Source organism: Pristiophorus japonicus, chromosome 1 (assembly GCF_044704955.1).
Source record: "Pristiophorus japonicus isolate sPriJap1 chromosome 1, sPriJap1.hap1, whole genome shotgun sequence".
NCBI lineage: Eukaryota > Metazoa > Chordata > Chondrichthyes > Pristiophoridae > Pristiophorus > Pristiophorus japonicus.
In genome coordinates, this window is record NC_091977.1 from 351,270,539 (window position 1) to 351,296,579 (window position 26,041).

At 45.6% G+C, this 26,041-nt stretch overlaps 1 protein-coding gene across 4 annotated transcripts in view; it reads left to right on the plus strand.

Annotated features, from left to right (window-relative positions):
• Positions 1 to 26,041, plus strand: part of LOC139273519 (collagen alpha-1(XV) chain-like) — a 539,503-nt gene that overhangs the window by 453,492 nt on the left and 59,970 nt on the right. For all 4 annotated transcript variants that reach the window (XM_070890449.1, XM_070890476.1, XM_070890459.1 and 1 more), the window contains 3 exons: positions 3,716 to 3,805; positions 7,965 to 7,993; positions 9,101 to 9,229. In XM_070890449.1, coding sequence (XP_070746550.1) covers positions 3,716 to 3,805; positions 7,965 to 7,993; positions 9,101 to 9,229 — 248 coding nt within the window. The remainder of the gene's footprint in view (positions 1 to 3,715; positions 3,806 to 7,964; positions 7,994 to 9,100; positions 9,230 to 26,041) is intronic.

A 26,041-nucleotide genomic window follows, 5' to 3' on the forward strand; every position in this document is an offset into this window, starting at 1 on the left:
ATGGACTGCATCCCAGAGTACTTAAGGTGGTGGCCTTGGAAATAGCGGATGCATTGACAGTCATTTTCCAACATTCCATTGACTTTGGATCAGTTTCTATCGAGTGGAGGGTAGCCAATGTAACCCCACTTTTTAAAAAAGGAGGGAGAGAGAAAACAGGGAATTATAGACCGGTCAGCCTGACCTCAGTAGTGGGTAAAATGATGGAATCAATTATAAAGGATGTCATAGCAGTGCATTTAGAAAGAGGTGACATGATAGGTCCAAGTCAGCATGGATTTGTGAAAGGGAAATCATGCTTGATAAATCTTCTGGAATTTTTTGAGGATGTTTCCAGTAGAGTGGACAAGGGAGAACCAGTTGGTGTGGTATATTTGGACTTTCAGAAGGCTTTCGACAAGGTCCCACACAAGAGATTAATGTGCAAAATTAAAGCACATGGGATTGGGGGTAGTGTGCTGACATGGATTGAGAACTGGTTGTCAGACAGGAAGCAAAGAGTAGGAGTAAATGGGTACTTTTCAGAATGGCAGGCAGTAACTAGTGGGGTACCGCAAGGTTCTGTGCTGGGGCCCCAGCTGTTTACACTGTACATTAATGATTTAGACGAGGGGATTAAATGTAGTATCTCCAAATTTGCGGATGACACTCAGTTGGGTGGCAGTGTGAGCTGCGAGGAGGATGCTATGAGGCTGCAGAGTGACTTGGATAGGTTAGGTGAGTGGGCAAATGCATGGCAGATGACATATAATGTGGATAAATGTGAGGTTATCCACTTTGGTGGTAAAGACAGAGAGACAGACTATTATCTCAATGGTGACAGATTAGGAAAAGGGGAGGTACAACGAGACCTGGGTGTCATGGTACATCAGTCATTGAAGATTGGCATGCAGGTACAGCAGGCGGTTAAGAAAGCAAATGGCATGTTGGCCTTCATAGCGAGGGGATTTGAGTACAGGGGCAGGGAGGAGTTACTACAGTTGTACAGGGCCTTGGTGAGGCCTGGAGAATTGTGTACAGTTTTGGTCTCCGAACTTGAGGAAGGACATTCTTGCTATTGAGGGAGTGCAGCGAAAGTTCACCAGACTGATTCCCGGGATGGTGGGACTGACCTATCAAGAAAGACTGGGTCAACTGGGCTTGTATTCACTGGCGTTCAGAAGAATGAGAGGGGACCTCATAGAAACGTTTAAAATTCTGACGGGTTTAGACAGGTTAGATGCAGGAAGAATGTTCCCAATGTTGGGGAAGTCCAGAACCAGGGGTCACAGTCTAAGGATAAGGGGTAAGCCATTTAGGACCGAGATGAGGAGAAACTTCTTCACCCAGAGAGTGGTGAACCTGTGGAATTCTCTACCATAGAAAGTTGTTGAGGCCAATTCACTAAATATATTCAAAAGGGAGTTAGATGAAGTCCTTACTACTAGGAGGATCAAGGGGTATGGCGTGAAAGCAGGAATGGGGTACTGAAGTTGCATGTTCAGCCATGAACTCATTGAATGGCGGTGCAGGCTAGAAGGGCCGAATGGCCTACTCCTGCACCTATTTTCTATGTTTCTATGTTTCTATCCCTAATGCTTTACAAGCAATTAAATACTTTTGAATGGCAGTCACTGTTGTAATGTAAGAATCGGGCAGCCAATTTGTGCACAGCAAGCTCCCACAAACACTAATGTGATAATGACCAGATAATCTTTAATTATGTTGATTGAGGGATAAATATTGGCCAGGACACCAGGAATAACTCCCCTGTTGTTCTTCAAACATGGGATCATTTACATCCACATGAGACAGCATGGTTTAGCATCTCATCTGAAAGACAGCATTTCTAACAGTGCAGCACTCCCTCAGTACTACACTAGAGTGTCAGCCTAGATTTTTTCATTCAAGTCTCTGTAGTGGGACTTGAACCCATAACTTTCTGACTCAGAGGCAAGTGCTACCATCTGACAGGCAGGATGAGCTCTGCTTATAGAGTTAGGGTACTAGAGGGATGGGCTTCGATGGGAAATTTAGGGTACTAGTGGGATGAGCTTTGATGAACAATTTAGAGTACTGGAGGGATGAGCTTTGATGGGAGAGTTAGGGTACTAAAAAAAATTGGCTTTTTCTCATCCTTGACTGTTCTTGTAATCATGATTTACAAGTGTTCCTGTTCTATATAGTGAAACAAAACATTCGCCAGTCTAGGCAATTCTTTACTCTTAATGGGAACAAATGTCTGGATTAAACCCATTACTAAAGGAGGGATCAGCAAACTGAGTTGCAGAATGTACCTTCTTGGGCTGGGGTGCTGAAGGTTTCTCTTGACACTGTGAGAGATCTGAGACAGACTGTTGTTTGTTTTTGACACTATCTGTACAGAAGCAGATTGCAGTAACTTAACATACGTTTACTAGCTATGAATGCCTTGATTCATTCATCCAAGATGACAAGTACTCTGGTACAGCTGTGTTTCGAACTGCCTTTATCATTCAGATTAGAGGGTTCTCTCCCACAATACTTGCACCATTTTGATACATCAGCGGTACGTGGAGGTTGAAAATGTGAGGCGGGATGGTTAAATTCCCTGGTGTATATATGGTGTACTCATACTTTGAATGCAGGACCTGTACAAACCTGCCCATCTGTTCTCTCTCTCACATGTTGGGACACTGGGCTTTGTGATCATTGTCATAAAGATAAAAATGAGAATCTGACTCGTGCGGTCATACATGGCACAAAGTTCTTAAAGTGACAGTGTCCCTAGAGTTTTTCTTACATCCCATTGTATTTGATTGTGAAGGTTGTACAACATTTAAAGAATGAGGAAGGCTACACTTAGGGTATTTTAAATGCTTTCAGCAGCAGCAATTTGATTAAAGTATTACAAAAAATACTACACAAAAATAAGTTGCGCAGCATAGACTTTATCATGAATAATAAACCTAATTACAGTGGTGTGAAGTGTTACGTTAAAACGTGGTGGGCAGTTTCAGTTTGAACAGAGTGTTTAGTCTACTGATTTGTAAAGGTGACCCTATTTCTAAGAACTCATTATTTATTCAGGGCCATCGATGTCAATGACATCAGTGCTGCAACATCCAAAACAACCGAACAGAGGAGCTGAGATTTTCAAAGGCGCAGCAGATTGTATCTGTAAAATTTGTTGGAGCAACTAACCCACTGACTCATTGTCTGCCATAACATAATAATAACCTTTTGCCTCAGGAATGTCATTAAGCAGCAGCAGGAGTTTCCTCACCTCTTATCCAAGTAACCTCTTGCATAGGCCAGCTACTTGCCGTGACATGTCTACATGCAAGCTTCAGAAGTAACACTCCTGCTTGACTCAGTGAGATGACTGATCTCCTAACTGCAGGAAGAGTAGTCATCATGGTTATTGTGTGGACATGCACAATATAGTATAATTCCATGATTTAAAAGTCAAATGGGCCATCGTATTTACTCCTGGAATCCTATCCACAGTTTTCACAAAACTATCCCATTTCAGCAACCTTTCTTTAGACATGTGCTTACCTTAAAAATGTATCCATGGGCCTGGCCCCTTTCAGATCAGTACTTATAATATGTGGTGGAAACAACGCCTCTGAATAATACTGCACCTTCTGGTTCCTAAACCAGGCTGGGGGTAAACAGCCTTCAAGCAGTTTAGTGGTGATATTGTGTAAAGACTTTCTGAAACATGTAATAAATAACCTTTCATTTCTCAAAGGGCCAAAAGGGGAGAAAGGTTCCATTGGATTCCTTGGCCCGAGTGGCGGTAGAGGTGAAAAGGGGGAGCAGGGTACCCCAGGACTGCCAGGTATTGTCCTTTTTTGTTACATTGAAAGATGTTTCTGTACAAGGGATTATAAACTGTATTTTATGGGGGGAAGTTGTAATGACCACTGATTAGTGTGATGTGAGAGTGGTTTTGCTGTGGCAGGTATGGTACAACCTCAATTCATCATAAAATGTCCAGCTCGCCTCCATGTCAGAACCACTAAATCCCCACCCTCCCCAACCAACAAGCTGCTCGTGAGTGCCAGAACATCGTTCAGGTCTCGCCAGCGGTGTTGAAACGTGACCCGTCCCTCAAAATGGCTCAGGCCTCTCGGCATGGATTTAACCCGACTACCAAGGTTAGAAATGAACTTGACATTCAAAGAAATATATATTCTGTTCGGAAGTCTCACTGTATAAATGAAACCATATGTGCACACTCAGTACTGTGTCAGCTGTGGCTCAGTGGTAGCACTCTTGCCTCCGAGTCACAAGATTGTGGATTTCAGTCCCACTTCAGAGATTTGAGCACATAAACCAAGCTGACACACGTCAGTGCATTACTGAGGGAATGCTGCACTGTCGGAAGTGCTGTCTTTTGGATGAGACATTAAATCGTGGTCCCGTCTACCCTCTCAGGTGAACCTAAAAGATCCCATTGAAGAAGAGCAGGGGAGTTCTCCCTTATGTCCTGGCCAACATTTATCCTTTAACACCTAAAAACAGATGGACTCAGAAATTCCGGCCTCCCCAGGTTCGTACGGAGTGTGTACGGACCCGGGAAGGCAGCGCAAAAGCCGGTTTTCAGCACACAATGCGCATGCGTTGAAAACCGTTTTTTCCGGTCTGTCAATCCATATATCAGGAGCGAGGACATTTGCAAGGGCAAGATTGCAGTGTTGCAGTATTTACCCATATCTTGCCCAGCAAATGTCCTCAAAACTCTTGCACCTAATAAAAGCAGGTGCATAGCCTACTTTTGCAGGTGCAAGAGTCTATAAGCAGACTTAAAACATAAAAAATAAAATTAAAAATACACATTTTATTTTTAAAAACCCTGCCCACTACGTTACATTTATTTTAAACCATAATTTTAAAAACTTTTTAAAAACTCAGGAAAAAAAAATTTCTCTCAGATATTTATTAACTTTAATTTCAATTAATTTTAATTATGTGAGGTGTGTTTTTTATTTTTTATTTGTTCCTATTGTGTTTGTTTTTTTTCTCAATTAATAGCAATGAGAGCTCGTAGACACGGAGTTCCCATTGCTATTAATTGAGAATACTGCACCTGATTGGTTGAGCAGTCACATTTGAGACTGCACCTTCTGCGTGGGAACCTCGAGGACAGTAGCGCCTTCGCAGCGCGGGAAGAGAAGGCCTCCCCAATGGAATCCCACGCTCCTCCGGGACCACCAGGTACTTTCGGAAAAATTCTCCAGTCGAAGGCATTCATCCGAAAGAAGCCTCCGGCCAGAATTTCAGAGGCATTATCTGGCCAGTACCACTTTGCTGTTTGTGTGACCTTGCTGTGTGCAGATTGGCTGCCAGGTTTCCTACATTACAGCAGAAACTAAACTTCAAAAGTAATTCATTGGCTGTAAAGTGTTTAGAGACAACATGAGGTTGTGAAAGGCACTATATAAATACAGGTCTTTTTTTTTTCTTTTTACTGTAGCAACACAAACTTTAATAAGTTTAAAAAATATTGTATTGGGTTCCTGATGAAACTTGAAAAGAAACCGGGATTTTTTTTTTTTAATGAGCATTGTGGCAGTAGCTTCCTGTTTCTACAGCATGCCACATGTCCAAATCCTCAGTGCCAGGGCATCTTGTACTTCTAAATATTGAGATCATTTTCAGGTTTTGCACTAATGTTCCTGCTAAGCTGTGTGGCTGTGCTGTGATCTGGAGGACTCATGCAGGCCGCTCACCGGCTTTTCAATGGAAATAACCGCAAAAGTACGAAAAATTGAATGGCTGCACAACCAGTTAAAGGGCCCATGCACCAAAAAAAAAATGAGAGAACATTGGTTTTCACTTTTGTCAAGGAGCCTCACCCACTAGCTACACAGAGAGAAAGAAGTAACTTGCATTTATATAGCATCGTTCACAACCTCAGGATGTGCCAAAGCACTTTACAGCCAATTAAGTACTTTTTGAATGGTAGTCACTTTACATCCTTAGGACTGCACTGCAGTGTCAGTCTAGATTATGGGCCCAACATTGCCCAAGCCGTTTTCTCGGCGTACTGACCTGAAGCGCGACGACTTTGCGCGCTGGAAAGAGCGCCAGAAAAAAGGGACCCTATCCCGGCCGCTCTTCGGAGTCCCCGGAGTCGTGGCATGGCGTGGAGACTGAAGGGGGGGGTGGGGGCGGAGCAACAGTCCAGCACTGAAAGCACTGCCGGCACCTGCGCGCATGCGCAGTGAAGTCTGCGCGCATGCTCCTGTGGGCTGTGAGCAGGACTCGATGCTCGCAGCCCCTATCCCAGTCTGAAGGGACGCCCGAACTCGTCGTACCCTATCCCCGGCCGAATGGTCTTCCGCACCGGCCGGCCAGCCCGCTGAGTTCCCAGGCGAGGTAGCACTTTGGTTCTATTTTTTATTTAGTGGCTGTGCTTGAGACTTTTGATTGGGGAGGGGGAGGAGGAGAGGTTTTTTTTGGGGGGGGCGGGGGGGAGGATGAGAGTTTTTGGGGGGGCAGGAGAGGAGAGAAAGAATGTATGGGGGGGAGAAAGAGTGTATGGGGGGAGAAAGAGTGTATGGGGGGGAGAGAAAGAGTGTATTGGAGCGGGGGGGGGGAGGAGAGTTTTGGGGGGCTGGGGGAGAAAGAGTGTTTTGTATACCAGCATCTCTCTCTCTGGCAACCCCCCACCCCGCGGCCAGTAGCTCGCATTTCTCTGGTAGGATTTACTTCATTTTTATTAGTATTTTTAATTGTTTGAGCTTTTCCTTGCAATGTTTGGTGCTTGGTTGTTGAGGTCCTCTCCAGTTCCCTACCCTCCCCTATCCCTGCCCTAATGTCTGCCGAATGTGCGCTGCTTTTTCTTCACTGCCCGCAAGGTTTTTCAGAGCTGGCCATATACGCTGACCTAAGTGGATTTGGAGTAAGTTTTTGCTGGCCAAAGTGGCATAAATGTCCAAAACTGTCATAAGTGTCTGGGAACACTCCCTTTTGAAAAAAAAACTGACCTAAAAAAAAAATCGTACCTAACTCATTTACTCTGGAGCAAATTTTAGGGGGAAAATGGCATTTTTTAACTTACGCCAGAAAAAACAACTTACTCCAAAAAAGTTGATGCAAGTCATGGCCAATGTTAGGCCCTATGCTTCTGGAGTGGGACTGGAACCCACAACCTTCTGACTCAGAACTGAGCAGGCTACCACTGAGCCACAGGTGACATCTAAATTGTAATAAATCATGAGTCACTGAATGAGGAACTTGCACAATCGCCCCCCCCACAATGCGCAATCACTAAATAGAACAAATATAAATGGGCCTGATTTACTCTGTTAATGCCTGGACATTAAATAGCTGTCTGTGCAGCACACGCAGGGGAAAATCAAGTGTGGAGGATCGCATGTGAGGAACACAGCACGGCCATTTCTATTCCCTAATTTCCATGGATAGGAATTAGTGGGCTTCATTTCGAGTGTACCTCATCTCCCGCTATGTGCTGTGCCAGGCAGTTGTTAAACGACCAAATGAAAATGAGGAAATTCTACCCTTTGTGCTGAATATAGAACTGAAGGAAATGGTTGGAGAATTTGATCAGGCTGGTTTACGATGTTATCTATGTCTGTGAACACATTTGATGACAATTATTGTTCCCTTGATTTACACTACCCTGACAATCAACACCTTCCATAGGTGGCGAGGATATTTATATCACTTGTAATAATACACGTTAACCTATCAGATGGTTCTGGGTCTGACTGTCTCCCTTTATCAATTTGATATAGCGCACACAAGCTCATAGTATAATACAAGCTGTGATATAACAATCACAATAACATACAACCCTGTTCATGCCACGTCCAACAAATGTGTTATAAGTAGGCTTTAATGTAATAATTGTTATAATTCTGGGGCAAACGTCACACAAATAGAACTGTGTAAATCTATATAATTTTTATTGATTTGTTTTTTTAATTTGGCTAACAAATTTCACTTCCGGTTTCAATCTATATTTTTAGGTTCTTATTTACCATACCCTGGTTTTAAAGTAAGTAGCTATTTGTTTTCTAATGAAATATTAATCACAACACTGTTTTGATTTGCATTCCCTTCAGAAATGTTTGTATTGCATATAATGTTCATTTTCTTTTGAACTGCTAGGGCTCTCCATTTATGTAAAAATACCGTGACCACGATTTTACCCTTCCCCTGACAGGCAGGATAGGGCCGGGCAAGAGGCTCCTAACCCGCTGTGTTCCCGGCTGTCATGATATTAATGGCAGCAAGTATTGGTATTGACGAGTCTCCTTCAGTTCATTGTGGGCTGTGATCACTGTTTGCTTTGGGTTGTGTTGTTGATACTATTTGGTTTAAAAAAAATGAGAAGCTGATTATGGATGCTGCTCGAGATGCACTCTATAGGAGTGAATAAGAGGAGGAATAGGAGCAGCATGAATAAGGGCCTGCTGAAGAAGGTGTTGCAGGTGGGCCACAGAGAAGGCAGCAACATGGAGCCCATGCACGCAGAAAGCATTGCCCATTTCACAGGGTGTCGAGACAGAGGCTCAGTTTCCTTGACCTGTCTGAGGGACAGTGCCTCAGGAGGCTCCCCTTGTCAAGGCAGGTGGTCGTGGACCTCTGCAGCCTTCTGGAGAGAGACCTCCTGCCTGCTAGACCTTTACATAAATAAAGGCCTGTATATCTAGGGCCCTCCATTTATGTAAACGCCTGTATATCTAGGGCCCTCCATTTATGTAAAACCTGTATATCTAGGGCCCTCCATTTATGTAAAGTCTGTATATCTAGGGCCCTCCATTTATGTAAAGCCTGTATATCTAGGGCCCTCCATTTATGTAAAGCCTGTATATCTAGGGCCCTCCATTTATGCAAAGTCTGTATATGTGCTCATTGTGCTGATCCCACAAGGAGGAATTTACCCAATTATTAATTTCAAAGTGTTATTTTGAAATGTGTCTCACTTTCTGTGCTGTGTTTGCCCTGCCATCAAGTAAATGATTTGATCTACTGGAAATGGCTTCATATCTTTTATGTCACTTGGCAGTTTGACTAAGGGTTATTTCTATGTTTGCAATCATGAATTAATAAACCACATTCATATCGGGTCATCATCTTAAAGCGTTTCTGACTTTTAAAGGGTGAAAAAGGAGACTCAGGTGCATCAGGTCAAAAAGGAGAAAAGGGAGAATCAGGTGGCGGATTGTTCCTGCCAAGTTCACCTGGGCCCCCAGGCCCCATTGGACCTAATGGGAGACCTGGGCCAGTAGTAAGTAGTTTGTTAAAAAAAAATCATCTTAAGGTTGCTCAGTAAACTGTACACTGTAAAATGTACCTAACAGTATTTAACACGCTAAATGCCCTGTATCTGTAGCATATAACATAATATAGAATCATACATTGTTGCAGCATAGAAACAGGCCTTTGCCCTATCAAATCTGTGATGGCCTTTCTCCACATGTGCACCTTTTATAAAGATTTATATGCTTTGCATTGACAACAGTTTGACCCACTGTCTGTGTAAAGAAACATTTTCCAACCTCCTCCTTAACTCTTTTGTTTTTTTACGTTTGTGTCCTCTTGTAACCATCTTGCAGACTGAGTAATCTCTCACTTTTTAACCTTCTCATAATCCTTCAGAATCTTAAAGACCTCAACCAGGTCACCACTTAACCATCTCGGCACCATGGCCTAAATTCTTGAGTCTCCATTCATAACTATAACACCTTAATTCGTGGTAACATTCTCGTGAATCAACTCTGCACCTTTTCCATTGCTTTACTCTTGTTCCTATAATGAGGTTCCCACAGCTGTACATAATACTCTAACTGTAGCTTAGTTACAGTCTCATGCAAGTTCAATATTATCTAAAAAAAACAAGATACCACGGGTGCATCAAATCTGAAAATAAAAACAGAAAAAGCTGGAAACACTCAGTGGGTCGAGCAACTTCTACAGAACAAGAGTCAGTCAAAGCTTCACGCCTTATATCCTTCCTCCACTGTCCTAAGAAAAGATTTAAGGCTTGAAGTATCAGCTGCCTCATGGTTTCTTATAGATGTCGCTTGAATTGCTGAGTGCTTCCAGTTTTTTTCTATTTTTATTTTCAATAATTTTTCCTTTTGTGTTGTTGGCAAAAAAAGAGATAGAGAATATGATGAAGCAGATACAGAGCGCGTATGACAGATGTCAGGTTGCAAATACATCTGAGAATCAGGTTTTATATAAAAAGGTCAGAGAACAAGTGAAAAAGAAATAAGAGGGGCAAAGAGAGGGTATGAGAATAGAATGGCAGCCAACATGAAAGGTAATCTACAGGTATATAAAAAGGAAAAGAGTGGCTAAAGTAAATGTTGGTCCCTTAGAGGACAAGACTGGGGAATTAGTAATGGGGAACATGGAGATGGCAGAAAGTCTGAACAAATATTTTGTATCAGTCTTTAAGGTAGAGGACACTAAAAATATCCCAACAGTGGATAGTCATGGGGCTATGGGGGGGGGGGAGGAACTTAACACAATCACAATCACTAAGGAGGTGGTACTCAGTAAAATAATGGGACTAAAGGCATATAAATCCCCTGGACCTGATGGCTTGCATCCTAGGGTCTTAAGAGAAGTAGCGGCAGGGATAGTGGATGCATTGGTTGTAATTTACTAAAATTCCCTGAATTCTGGGGAGGTCCCAGCAGATTGGAAAACTGCAAATGTAACACCCCTATTCAAAAAAGGAGGCAGACAAAAAGCAGAAAACTATAGACCAGTTAGCCTAACATCTGTAGTTGGGAAAATGTTGGAGTCCATTATTAAAGAAGCAGTAGCAGGACATTTGGAAAAGCAAAATTCGGTCAGGCAAAATCAGCATGGATTTATGATGGGGAAGTCATGTTTGACAAATTTGCTGGAATTCTTTCAGGATTTAACAAACAGGGTGGATAATGGGGAACCAGTGGATGTGGTGTATTTGGACTTCCAGAAGGCATTCGACAAGGTGCCACATAAAAGGTTACTGCACAAGATGAAAGTTCACGGGGTAAGGGGTAATATATTAGCATGGATAGAGGATTGGCTAACTAACAGAAAACAGAGAGTTGGGATAAATGGTTCATTCTCAGATTGGCAATCAGTAACTAGTGGGTTGACGCAGGCATCAGTGCTGGGACCCCAACTATTTACAATCTATATTAACGACTTAGTTGAAGGGACTGAGTGTAACGTAGCCAAGTTTGCTGATGATACAAAAATGGGAGGAAAAGCAATGTGTGAGGAGGACACATTTGTAAGGGGAATAGATAGGCGTTTCTGCGGCTGAAATTGAGACTCCAGAATGGCATGTTGCCTCCCTGGTGCAAGGGTCAAGGATATCTCGGAGCGGCTGCAGCGGATTCTGAAGGGGGAGGGTGAGCAGCCAGCTGTTGTGGTACATAAAGGTACCAAAGATATAGGTAAAAAATGGGATGAGGTCCTACAAGCTGAATTTAGGGAGCTAGGAGTTAAATTAAAAAGTAGGATCTCAAAGGTAGTAATTTCAGGATTGCTACCAGTGCCACGTGCTAGTCAGAGTAGGAATGGCAGGATAGCTAAGATGAATACGTGGTTTGAGGAGTGGTGCAGGAGGGAGGGATTCAAATTTCTGGGACATTGGAACCAGTTCTGGGGGAAGTGGGACCAGTACAAACCGGATGGTCTGCACCTGGGCAGGACCAGAGCAAATGTCCTAGGGGGAGTGTTTGCTAGTGCTGTTGGGGAGGGGTTAAACTAATATGCCAGGGGGTTGGGAACCTATGCAGGGTGACAGAGGGAAGTAAAATGGGGCCAGAAGCAAAAGATAGAAAGAAGAAAAGTAAAAGTGGAGGGCAGAGAAACCCAAGGCAAAAATCAAAAAGGGCCACATTACAGCAAAATTCTAAAGGGACAAAGTGTGTTAAAAAGATAAGCCTGAAGGCTCTGTGCCTCAATGCGAGGAGTATTCATAATAAGGTGGACAAATTAACTGCGCAGGCAGCTATTAACGAATATGATATAATTGGGATTACAGAGACATGGCTCCTGGGTGACCAAGGCTGGGAACTCAACATTCAGGCAGGATAGACAGAAAGGAAAAGGGGTAGCATTCCTGGTTAAAGAGGAAATTAACGCAATAGTAAGGAAGGACATTAGCTTGGATGATGTGGTATCTGTATGGGTAGAGCTGCGGAATACCAAAGGGCAGAAAATGCTAGTGGGAGTTGTGTACAGACCACCAAACAGTAGTAGTGAGGTTGGGGACAGCATCAAACAAGAAATTAGGGATGCGTGAAATAAAGGTACAGCAGATATCATGGGCGACTTTAATCTTATATATAGATTGGGCTAACCAAACTGGTAGCAATACGGTGGAGGAGGATTTCCTGGAGTGTATTAGGGATGGTTTTCTAGACCAATATGTCGAGGAACCAACTAGAGGGCTGGCCATCCTAAACTGGGTGATGTGTAATGAGAAAGGACTAATTAGCAATCTTGTTGTGCGAGGCCCCTTGGGGAAGAGTGGCCATAATATGGTAGAATTCTTTATCAAGATGGAGAGTGACATAGTTAATTCAGAGACTAGGGTCCTGAACTTAAGGAAAGGTAACTTCGATGGTATGAAACGTGAATTGGCTAGAATAGACAGGCAAATGATACTTAAAGGGTTGACTGTGGATAGGCAATGGCAAACATTTAAAGACCACATGGATGAACTTCTAAAAATGTAGATCCCTATCTGGAGTAAAAATAAAATGGGGAAGGTGGCTCAACCGTGGCTAACAAGGGAAATTAAGGATAGTGTAAAATCCAAGGAAGAGGCATATAAATTGGCCAGAAAAATCAGCAAACCTGAGGACTCGGGAGAAATTTAGAATTCAGCACAGGAGGACAAAGGGTTTAATTAGGAGGGGGGAAATAGAGTATGAGAGGAAGCTTGCTGGGAACATAAAAACTGACTGCAAAGGCTTCTATAGAAAGGTGAAGAGAAAAAGATTAGTGAAGACAAACATAGGTCCCTTGCAGTCAGAATCAAGTGAATTTATAATGGGGAACAAAAAAATGGCAGACCAATTGAACAAATACTTTGCTTCTGTCTTCACGAAGGAAGACACATATAACCTTCCGTAAATACTATAGGACCAAGGGTTTAGCGAGAAGGAGGAACTGAAGGAAATCCTTATTAGTCAGGAAATTGTGTTGGGGAAATTGATTGGATTGAAGGCCGATAAATCCCCAGGGCCTGATAGTCTGCATCCCAGAGTACTTAAGAGGAAGTGGCCCTAGAAATAGTGGATGCATTGGTGATCATTTTCCAACGGTCTATCAACTCTGGATCAGTTCCTATAGACTGGAGGGTAGCTAATGTAACACCACTTTTTAAAAAAGGAGGGAGAGAGAAAACGGGTAATTATAGACCGGTTAGCCTGACATCAGTAGTGGGGAAAATGTTGGAATCAATTATTAAAGATGAAATAGCAGCGCATTTGGAAAGCAGTGACAGGATCGGTCCAAGTCAGCAGGGATTTATGAAAGGGAAATCATGCTTGACAAATCTTCTAGAATTTTTTGAGGATCTAACTAGTAGAGTGGACAAGGGAGAACCAGTGGATGTGGTGTATTTGGACTTTCAAAAGGCTTTTGACAAGGTCCCACAAAAGAGATTGGTGTGCAAAATTAAAGCACATGGTATTGGGGGTAATGTACTGACGTGGATAGAGAACTGGTTGGCAGACAGGAAGCAGAGAGTCGGGATAAACGGGTCCTTTTCAGAATGGCAGGCAGTGACAAGTGGGGTGCCACAAGGCTCAGTGCTGGGACCCCAGCTATTTACAATATGCATCAATGATTTAGATGAAGAAATTGAGTGTAATGTCTCCAAGTTTGCAGATGATACTAAGCTGGGTGGCAGTGTGAGCTGTGAGGAGGATGTTAAGAGGCTGCAGGGTGACTTGGACAGGTGCAGTGAGTGGGCAAATGCATGGCAGATGCAGTATAATGTGGATAAATGTGAGGTTATCCACTTTGGCAGAATATTATCTGAATGGCGGCAGTTTAGGAAAAGGGGAGGTGCAACGAGACCTGGGTGTCATGGTACATCAGTCATTGAAAGTTGGCATGCAGGTACAGCAGGCAGTGAAGAAGGCAAATGGCATATTAGCCTTCATAGCTAGGGGATTTGAGTATAGGAGTAGGGAGATCTTACTGCAGTTGTACAAGGCCTTGGTGAAGCCTCACCTGGAATATTGTGTTCAGTTTTGGTTTCTTAATCTGAGGAAGAATGTTCTCGCTATTGAGGGAGTGCAGTGAAGGTTCACCAGACTGATTCCCGGGATGGCAGGATTGACATATGAGGAGAGACTGGATCGACTGGGCCTTTATTCACTGGAGTTTAGAAGGATGAGAGGGGATCTCAGAAACATATAAAATTCTGACGGGACTGGACAAGTTAGATGCAGGAAGAATGTTCCCGATGTTGGGGAAGTCCAGAACCAGGGGACACAGTCTAAGGATAAGGGGTAAGCCATTTAGGACCAAGATGAGGAGAAACTTCTTCACTCAGAGAATTGTTAATCTGTGGAATTCTCTACCGCAGAGAGTTGTTGATGCCAGTTCGTTAGATATATTCAAGCGGGAGTTAGGTATGGCCCTTATGACTAAAGGGATCAAGGGGTATGGAGAGAAAGCAGGAAAGGTGTACTGAGGTGAATGATCAGCCATGATCTTATTGAATGGTGGTGCAGGCTCGAAGGGCCGAATGGCCTACACCTGTACCTATTTTCTATGTTTCTATGACACAAAAAACCTGCAAAAGGACATAGACAAGCTAAGTAAGTGGGCAAACATTTGGCAGATGGAGTATAATGTTGGAAAGTGTGAGGTTATGCACTTTGGCAGAAAAAAATTGAAGAGCAAGTTATTATTTAAATAGAGAAAAATTGCAAATTGTTGCAGTACAGCGAGACCTGGCGGTCCTGGTGCATGAAACACAAAAGGTTAGTGGTACACTCATAATAAAGGATTAAACTGAGTACTGTGTGCAATGAGCAAGTGTGACCTTAGCTCCTTTAATACGACTCCAGAGTGCAGGTACCTCATGGGTGGCCTGCTTATATACTGTGCTCCCAAGGGATGCTGGGATCCCTAGTGACTCCAACAGGTGGGGCCTCTGGTGGTCAGATGTCATGCAGTTAAATACATTACATCACTCTCCCGTGAAGTCAACAGTATACTTATTTACAAGATGAGACGATCTGGGGCTTTTCGCTCCCTTGTCAATCGTCTCAATACAAATGCAGGTGTGGTTGGGTTGGTCAGTTCTTCACTGGGCTGTTGGGCAGCTGGCCTTGCCGGGCTGCTGGGGATGATGAGTTCAACATCATGGTCAACTATGATGTCAATTGCCACTTGTGTGTGTGTTGGAAGGTCAAAGTTGGTGGTGTCCTCTTTAGGTTGTTCGTAGCTGTTGGTGAACCGCAATTTGATTTGGTCCAAATGTTTTCTGTGCATTTGTCCATTGGCCAATTTGACCTGAAATACCCTACTCCCCTCTTTGGCTGTGACCGTGCCAGCGAGCCATTTGGGACCATGTCCATAATTGAGCACAAACACAGGATCATTGATTTCAATACAGCGTGACAAATTTGCGCGGTCATGGTACACACTTTGTTGATGCCGCTTGCCCTCCACGTGATCATGGAGATCAGGGCGGACTAGAGATAAGCATGTTTTGAGTGCCCTTTTCATGAGCAGCTTGGCTGGGGGATCCCCGGTGAGTGAGTGGGGTCTAGTGCGGTAGCTGAGCAGCACTCAGGACAGCCGGGACTGCAGGGAGCCTTCCGACACACGTTTCAAGCTTTGCTTGATGGTCTGAACTGCCCGTTCTGCGTGGCCGTTGGATGCGGGCTTGAACGGAGCAGATGTGACGTGTTTGATCCTGTTGCGGGTCATGAATTCCTTGAATTCAGCACTGGTGAAGCATGGCCCATTGTCGCTGACTAGGACATCAGGCAAGCCGTGCGTGGCAACATGGTTCCTAGGCTTTCAGTAGTGGCCGTGGACGTGCTTACTGACATTATTGCACATTCAATCCATTTTGAGTAAGCGTCCACAACAACCAAAAACATTTTGCCTAGAAATGGGCTCGCATAGTCTACGTGGATCCTCGACCACGGTTTGGAGGGCCACGATCATAAACTTAGCGGTGCCTCTCTGGGTGCATTGCTCAGCTGAGAGCAAGTGTTGCACTGGCGCACATATGACTCTAAATCTGAGTCGATGCCGGGCCACCACACATGGGATCTAGCTATGGCTTCCATCATTATGATGTCTGGGTGGGTGCTGCGCAGTTCACATATGAACGTATCTCTGCCTTTCTTGGGCAAGACCACGCGATTGCCCCACAATAGACAGTCCGCCTGCAGGGACAACAAGTCTTTGCGTCTGTGGAACGGCTAAATCGCCTCCTGCATCTCCACTGGGACATCGAACCAGCTCCCATGGAGGACACAGTTTTTTACCAAACACAGTAAAGGATCCTGGCTGCTCCAGGTCCTGATCTGGTGGGCCGTAACGGGGGACTTCTCGTTCTCGAATGCCTCCATGACCATGAGCAAGTCCGCTGGTTGTGCCATTTCCACCCCGGTGGTGGGCAATGGCAGCTGAATGAGAGCATCTGCGCAGTCTCTGTGCCCGGTCTGTGGCAGATTACATAGTTGTATGCCAGCAGCATGAGCACCCATCTTTGGATGCGGGCAGAGGCATTGGTATTAATCCATTTGCTCTCCGAAAACAGAGATATGAGCGGCTTGTAGTCAGTTTCAAGCTCAAGCGTGAGGCCACATAAGTGCTGGTACATTTTTTTCACCCCGTAAATGCACACCAGAGCCTCTTTTTCACTCATGCTGTAGGCCCTTTCGGCCTTGGACAAACTCCTGGACGCATTAGCAACCGGTTGCAAAATCCCCGATTCATTAGCCTGTTGTAACACACACCCGACCCTGTATGACGACGCATCGCAAGCTAACACTAATCGTTTACAAGGGTTATACAGGACAAGCAGTTTGTTTGAACACAACAGATTTCTGGCTTTCTTAAAGGCAGCCTCTTGTGAATTCCCCCATACCCAGTAGCACATGTAGGGGTTCAAGCAGGATGCTTAACCCAGGTAGGAAATTACCGAAATAGTTAAGGAGTCCCAGGAACGACTGCAGTTCCGTTTCATTCTGTGGTCGCGGCGCGTTATTGATGTCCTCCGTCTTGGCGTCAATGGGTCTGATGCCATCCGCTGTGATTCTTCTTCCCAAGAACTCGATATCCTGTGCCAAGAAAACACACTTCGAGCGTTTCAACCTGAGTCCCACGCGATCCAACTGATTAAGAACCTCTTCCAGCTTCTTCAAGTGCTCCATGGTGTCCCGACCTGTAACCACTATGTCGCCCTGGAAAACCACTGTGCAAGGAACCGACTTTAGCAGGCTCTCCATGTTCCGCTGGAAGATTGCCGTGGCCGACCGAATCCCGAATGGGCACCGGTTGTAGATAAACAGACCTTTGTGCGTGTTGATGCAGGTGAGGCCTTTCGAAGACTCCTCTAGCTCCTGCGTCATGTAGACCGAGGTCGGGTCCAGCTTGGTGAACGTCTTCCCTCCAGCCAGGGTCGCAAATAGGTCGTCTGCCTTGGGTAGCGGGTACTGGTCCTGCAGCGAAAAATGGTTAATCGTTACTTTATAGTCCCCGCAAATTCTAACCGTACCGTCCTCCTTAAGTACCAGGACAATCGGACTGGCCCAGTCATTGAATTCCACCGGCACAATGATGCCTTTATGTTGCAGCCTGTCCAGCTCAATTTCCACTTTTTCACGCATCATGTACGGTACCGCCCGTGCTTTGTGGTGGATGGATCGTGTACCGGGAATCAAATGAATCTGCACTTTCGCCCCCTGGAAGCTTCCAATGCCTGGCTCGATCAACGATGGGAACTTCTCAGAACCTGGGTACATGAGGCGTCGTTGATGGACGAAAGCGTTTGGATGTCATCCCAGTTCCAGCGGATTTTTCCCAACAAGCTTCTGCCAAACAACGTGGGACCATCCCCTGGCACAATCCACAGCGGAATTCGTGTACTGCTCTGTCATAGGAGACTTTGACTTCAGCACTGCCAGTTACAGGGATTAGTTCCTTGGTGTAAGTCCTTAGTTTGGTGTGAATGAGACGTCCTGGGCCGAAGGGACCCCGCGCCGGCCGAAAGGACTCTACACCGGTCCCGGGCCATCCCGAGCCGAAAGGACTCCACACCTGCCCACACCTGTCCCTGTGGTCTCACACCAGGTGTTCATTGTGCTGACAGATTGGGGAACGTGGAACCGGCCGAAGGAACCGCGGCGGCGGCGTTCAACCCAACGTCTTTAACTCCTAACCAACTTTTTTAAATTAATTTTTTAATTTTAATCAACTTTTAAACTTTTTAAACTATTTCGGAGAACTTTTAAAACTTACATTTTAGACTTTTAATCAAAATACATTTAAACATCTATTATTGATCTACATCTTTGACTTTTTAACAACTCTTAGAAACTTTTGAAATAAATCGGGAATCTTTATCAAATTTAACTTTTAAAATAACTTTGGAAGTCACCTTCCTAATGCCTGCCCCCCAACCAAACCTCGAGCCATCTCCCATCAATGGCGCTACTCGGCGCCGAGCTTGCGGCCAACACTTCACCGTCGGAAATTAGGCTTATTCCAGCTATGCCTGGTCTCCAGTTGTCTTGGACCCCCTTGCCACTGGACCAAGACCTTGCTCAGCTAAGCCGTGTGGTTGCCGGTGTGCAGCGGCCACCCCACGCTAAAAGAACTCACGCACAGGCATCTTCCACATCGTCAGTATGAAGTTCGGGACCTGGAACGTCAGGACCCTCATGGACAATCCCAACAGCAACAGGCCGGAACGCCACACCGCCATAGTTGCCCGGGAACTCAGACGTTTTGACATTGACATCACCGCCCTAAGCGAGACCAGGCGGGCAGGGGAAGGCCAGTTGAAGGAACATGGTGGAGGTTACACCTTCTTCTGGAAAGGGAAACCAGAAGCAGAACGCTGCCTTCATGGAGTTGGCTTTGCCGTCAAGAATGAGCTGGTCAACCAGCTCAAAGGCTCCCCCTATGGTGTTAACGAACACCTCATGACTCTTCGTATTACCCTATCCCGGAACCAATGCACCACAGTCATCAGTGCGTACGCCTCTACACTCGATGCAACGGATGAGGCTAAAGAGCGTTCCCACGGGCGACAAATTGATCCCCCTAGGTGATTTTAATGCCAGGGTTGACAAAGACACAGCCCTCTGGGGAGGTGTGATTGGCAGAGAGGGAGTAGGGAAAGTCAACTCCAGCGGTACCCGACTCCTGACAAAATTTCTAGAACATGAACTTCTCATCACAAACACCCTGTTCCGCCAGAGGGACAAATACAAGGCATCGTGGCAACACCCTCGCTCCAAACACTGGCACCTGCTTGACTATGTCATTGTCCGAGCCTTGTCCGCATCACCCAAGTCATGACAGGAGCTGGCGACTGCCGAACGGACCACCGCCGAATCTGATCCATCATCAACATTAACATTGCTCCAAAGCAGAGGGGACAGCAGAAGCAGTTCCGCAAAAAAGTTCATGCCGGGGCACTTGGAGACCCAGCGAAGAGAGCCCTTTACAGCCAGCGCCTCACAGCCAATCTGGCGTGCCTTGATGACCCTGAGTTGCTGAATGCCCATACCGCTTGGTCTGCCCTCCAGGCCTCGATAACCAGTGCCTGTGAAGAGACGTTTGGTCACTCAACCAGAAAACATCAGGACTGGTTTGATGAAAATGATCAGGAGATCGAAGAACTAATAGATCGCTAACGCAAAGCATTTCTGAGCCTCAAGCAACAACCCAACTTGGGAGCTGCAAAACAACATTACAGACGGCTCAAGGCTCAGGTCCAACAAAAATCTCGGGACCTAAAGAACAGATGGTGGATGGAGAAAGCACAGGAGATACAACAACTGGCCGACAGCCACGATATGCGAGGATTCTTTGCTGCAGTCAGGCCACCAAGGTCCAAACTCCCAAGGCCCCACCCAACTCCTGGCCAAGAACGGGGAACACTCATCAAGGACACCGAGGCTGTCAGGCCCGATGGAAAGAGCACTTTGAAGATCTTCTCAATCGAGACTCTGCCTTTGACTCGAGTGTTCTCGACTCCATCCCGCAGCATGCGACCCGACACTAACTCAGTGAAACTCCAATGTTGCACGAGGTAGGCAAAGCCATAAAACAGCTCGAATAACAAGGCTACGGGTGCAGATGGGATCTCTGCTGAGGCGCTAAAGTATGGCGGAGAGGCGCTGTTGGCGCGGATACATGACCTCATCTCTCTCATCTGGAGGGAGGAGAGCATGCCGGGAGATCTCAGAGATGCAGTGATTGTGACCATTTTTTTAAAAGGGGACAAGTCCGACTGCGGCTACAGGGGAATCTCCCTGCTATCAGCCACTGGGAAAGTTGTCGCTCGAGTTCTCCTCAATCGTCTTATCCCTATGGCCGAGGAGCACCTTCCGGAATCACAATGCGGATTTCGTTCCCTACGGGGCACAACAGACATGATCTTTGCAGCGCGACAGTTCCAGGAAAAATGCAGGAAGCAGCGCCAGCCCTTATACATGGCCTTTTTCGATCTTACATAGACCTTTGACACCGTCAACTGTGAGGGTCTATGGAGCGTCCTCCTCCGTTTTGGATGCCCCTAAAAGTTTGTCAACATCATTCGCCTGCTTCACGATGACATGCAGGCCATGATCCTTACCAACGGATCCATTACAGACCCAATCCACGTCTGGACCAGGGTCAAACAGGGCTGCGTCATCGCTCCAACCCTCTTCTCAATCTTTCTCGCTGCCATGCTCCACCTCACAATCAACAAGCTCCCCGCTGGAGTGAAACTAAACTACAGAACCAGTGGGAAGCTGTTTAACCTACGCCGCCTCCAGGCCAGGTCCAAGATCATCCCAACCTCTGTCATTGAGCTGCAGTATGCGGACGATGCCTGCGTCTGTGCACATTCAGAGGCTGAACTCCAGGATATAGTCAATGTATTCACTGAGGCTTATGAAAGCATGGGCCTTACGCTTAACATCCGTAAGACAAAGGTCCTCCACCAGCCTGTCACTGTCGCACAGCACTGCCCTCCAATCATCAATATCCACGGCGTGGCCCTGGACAACGTGGACCATTTCCCATATCTCGGGAGCCTCTTATCAACAAAGGCAGACATTGATGCAAAGATTCAACATCACCGCCAGTGCAGCCTTCGGCCATCTGAGGAAAAGAGTGTTTGAAGACAAGGCCCTCAAATCTACCACCAAACTCATGGTCTACAGGGCTGTAGTAATACCCACCCTCCTGTATGGACCTGAGGCATGGACGATGTATAGAAAACACCTCAAGTCACTGGAGATATAGCACCAATGATGTCTCCGCATGATCCTGAAAATCCCCTGGGAGAACAGGCGCACCAACATCAGTGTCCTCGACCAGGCTAACATCCCCAGTATTGAAGCACTGACCACACTCGATCAGCTTCGCTGGGCAGGCCACATAGTTCGCATGCCAGATACAAGACTCCCTAAGCAAATGCTTTATGCGGAGCTCCTTCATAGTAAACGAGCCAAAGGAGGACAGCGGAAATGTTATCAGGACACCCTCAAAGCCTCCCTGGTAAAGTGCGACATTACCACTGACACCTGGGAGACCCTGGCCGAAGACTGCCCGAGGTGGAGAAAACTCATTGAGTCTCAACACAAATAGCATGAAGAGGCCAAGCGCAGGTAACGGAAGGAGCGCGCGGCAAACCAGCCCGAACGACCTCTTCCCTCGACGAATGTCTGTCCCATCTGTAACAGGGTCTGTGGCTCTCGTATTGGACTGTTCAGCCACCAAAGAACTCACTTTGGGAGTGAAAGCAAGTCTTCCTCGATTCCGAGGGACTGCCAATGATGATGATGTGAATGGGGCTGAGCTTGGGCCTGTGTGTCTTTTTGTCCCACAGCCTGTCGAAGGCCTTTTTACTCATTATGGACTGACTTGCCCTCCTGTCCAGTTCCATAGATACTGGAATGCCATTCAGTTCAACTTTCAATATTATTGGTGGACATTTCATAGCGAATGTGTATACCCCGTACACTTCTGCCTCCTCCATACGAGTTTCCAATTCAGCCTATCCACAGTGGATTGATCTTCCTCTGCAACGTGGTGGTTTGCAGGGTTTGCAGCTCGCTTGCACATTCGTTGGAGGTGTCCCATTGTTCTGCAACCATTGCACGCTTAGTGCTTAAAGCGGCATTGATGGGGCCAATGATCACCTCCGCAGCGCCAACAGGGTGTTAACTGTCTCGCATTAACAGATGATGGCGGGCTCTGGGTCAATTGAGGTTGGGCCACAGCAGCCGGCGTGTATGTTCTGCCCTGTACATTTCTGCTCGAGACCGACGTTGCTTCATGCACAGTACTGGCTGAAACTTCTTTACTCTGCGAAATCTGTTTGGTGTTGTTGCTGGTGGACATAAATGCCGGGGGTATCGTTATGGCTTTACTTAGATTCGGAGTTTCTACAGTCAACAAAGGATTGTCTCATGTCCAATGCCCAGTACAATAAAGTCTCTGAGCATTTGTTCTAGGAATTCCTCAAACTCACAATGTCCTGTGAGGCGCTTTAGTTCAGCGACATGGCTCGCCACTTCCTGGCCCTCCGATCGTTGACACGTGTAGAGCGATACCACGCCATCAAAACGCTTTCCTTAGGATTTAGGTGCTCCCGGACCAACGTACACAATTCTTCATAGGATTTCTCTGACCATTTTGCCGGGGCCAGGAGATTCTCCATGAAGCCATAGATTGTTGCCCCACAGACAGTTAGGAGGATCGCACTTTGTTTGGTAGTGTTCCAGCTCGTTGGCCACGAAGTATTGGTCGAGTCTCTCCATGAAAGCCTCCCAATTGTCCCCTTCTGAGAACTTCTCCAGGATACCAACTGTTCTTTGCATTTTCACGCGGTTGTTCGTTACCTCGTCGCCAATTGGTACACTCATAATAAAGGATGAAACTGAGTACTGTGTACAATGAGAAAGTGTGACCTTAGCTCCTTTAATAAGACTTGTGGGTGGCCTACTTATATACCGTGCTCCCAAGGGATGCTGGGATCCCTTGGGACTCCAACAGGTGGGCCCTCTGGTGGTCAGGTGTCATGCAGTTTACACAGGGTTAAATACATTACATCTAGTATGCAGGTACAGAAGTGATCAGGAAGGCCAATGGAATCTTGGTTTTATTGCAAAGGGGATGGAGTATAAAAGCAGGGAAGCCTTGCTACAGTTATACAGGGTATTGGCGAGGCCACACCTGGAATACTCAGTACAGTTTTGGTTTCCATATTTAAAAAAGGAGATACTTGCTTTGGAGGCAGTTCAGAGAAGGTTCACTAGGTTGATTCCGGGGATGAGGGGGTTGAATTATGAGGAAAGGTTGAAAGGGTGGACCTCTACTCATTGGAATTCAGAAGAATGAGAGGTGATCTTATCGAAACATATAAGATTATGAGGGGGCTTGACAAGTGGATGCAGAGAGGATGTTTCCACTGATAGGAGAGACGAGAACTAGGGCGCATAATCTTAGAATAAGGGGCCGCCCATTTAAACTGAGATGAGGAGGAATTTCTTTTCTTAGAGGGTTGTAAATCTGTGAAATTCGCTGCCTCAGAGAGCTGTGGAAACTGGGACATTGAATAAATTTAAGACAGAAATAGACAGTTTCTTAACCGATAAGGGAATAAGGGGTTATGGAGAGCAGGCAGGGAAGTGGACCTGAGTCCATGATCGGATCATCCATGATCGTATTAAATGGCGGAGCATGCTCGAGGGGTCGTATGGCCTACTCCTGCGTTCTTATGTAGGTCTTCTATAGGCATATAAATAGTAAAACGGTAGTATAAGGAGAAGTGGGGCCGATTAGAGACCAAAAAGGTGACCTATGCATGGAGGCAGAGGGTATGCTGAGGTACTAAATAAGTACTTTGCATCTATCTTCAAAAAGGAAGAGGATACGGCCATATATAGAAACATAGAAACATAGAAAATAGGTGAGGAGTAGGCCATTCGGCCCTTCGAGCCTGCACCACCATTTAATAAGATCATGGCTGATCATTCCTTCAGTATCCCTATAGTGAAGAAGGAGGTCGCGGAGATACTTGATCGGATAAAAATTGATAAAGAGGAGGTATTAGAAAGGCTGGCTGTACTTAAAATCGGTAAGTCACCAGGAGCGGATGGGATGCATCCTAGGATGCTGAGGGAATTGAGGGAGGAAATTGCGGCGGTACTGGCCGTAATATTCCATAATATTCCAATCCTCCTTAGATACAGGGGAGGTGCCAGAGGACTGGAGAATTGCAAATGTTACATCATTGTTCAAAAAAGAGTTTAAAGATAAACCCAGCAACTACAGGCCAATCAGTTTAACCTTGGTAGTGGCGAAGCTGTTAAAAACAGTAATCCAGGGACAAAATTAACAGTCACTTGGATAGGTGTGGATTAATTAAGGAAAGCCAGCACGGATTTGTTAAAGGCAAATTGTGTTTAACCAACTTGATGAGATAACAGATAGGATTGATGAAGGTAATGCAGTTGATGTAGTATACATGGATTTCCAAAAGGCGTTCAACAAAGTGCCACATAATATGCTTGCCAGTAAAGTTGAAGCCCATGGAATAAAAGGGACAGTGGCAGCATGGATACAGAATTGGCTAGGTGAGAGGAAATAGAGAGTAGTGGTGAACAGTTGTTTTTCAGACTGGAGCAAGGTATACAGTGGTGTTCCCCAGTGGTCAGTTCTAGGACCACTGCATTTTTATATATAAATATATATATTAATGACTTGCACGTGGGATTACAGGGCACAATTTCAAAATTTGCAGATTACACAAAACTCGGAAGTATAGTGAGAAGTGAGGAGGAGAGGGGTAGACTTCAGGAAGACATAGACAGGCTGATGAAATGGGCGGACATGTGGTAGATGAAATTTAATGCAGAAAAGTGTGAAGTGATACATTTTGGTTGAAAGAATGGTGAGAATACAGAAACTAAATGGTACAATCCTGAAGGGGTTACATGAACAGAGAGACCTGAGTGTATGTGTACACAAATCGTTGAAGGTGGCAGGGCAGGTTGAGAAAGCAGTTAAAAAGGCTTATATGATCCGGGGCTTCATAAATAGAGGCATACAGTACAACAGAGTGGAAATTATGATCAACCTGTATAAAACACTAGTTCGGCCCCAACTGGAGTACTGTGTCGAATTCTGGGCACCATACTTTAAGAAGGATGGTGAAGGCCTTAAAGAAGGTTCAGAAAAGATTTACGAGAATGATTCCAGGAATGAGGGACTTTAGTTATGTTGATAGACTGGAGATGCTGGGGTTGTTCTCCTTGGAGCAGAGGAGTTTCTGCAATGTATGTATGCCTGGGTTTACCTGCCACCAGGGGGAGCGACCGTCATTGGGCCACAGACACACACGTGCAGCCCTTGAATATAAAGAAAGCCTCCATGTTTAATCCTCACTTTGAGAACTAATAAAGTAGAGTCAGGTCACACCTGATTGAGTTCACGGTACTAAGCCTATTGGTTATTGCATACACAACAGTTTCAGAGGAGATTTGATAAAGGTGTTCAAAATCATGAGGGGTCTGAACAGAGTAGATGGAGGGAAACTGTTCCAATTGGCAGAAGGGTCAAAAACCAGAGGGGACAGATTTAAGGTGATTGGTAAGAGAACCAAAGGCGACGTAAGAAAGAACGCTTTTACACAGCGAATGGTTAGGATCTGGAATGCACTGCCTGAAAGGGTGGTGGAGGCAGACTCAATCGCGGCTTTCAAAAGGGAGTTAATTTTCAGAAGGAAAATATTTGCAGGGTTATGGGAAAAGGGCGGGGAAGTGGGACTAGCTGAGAGCCGGCATGGGCTCGAGGGGCTGAATGGCCGCCTTCTGTG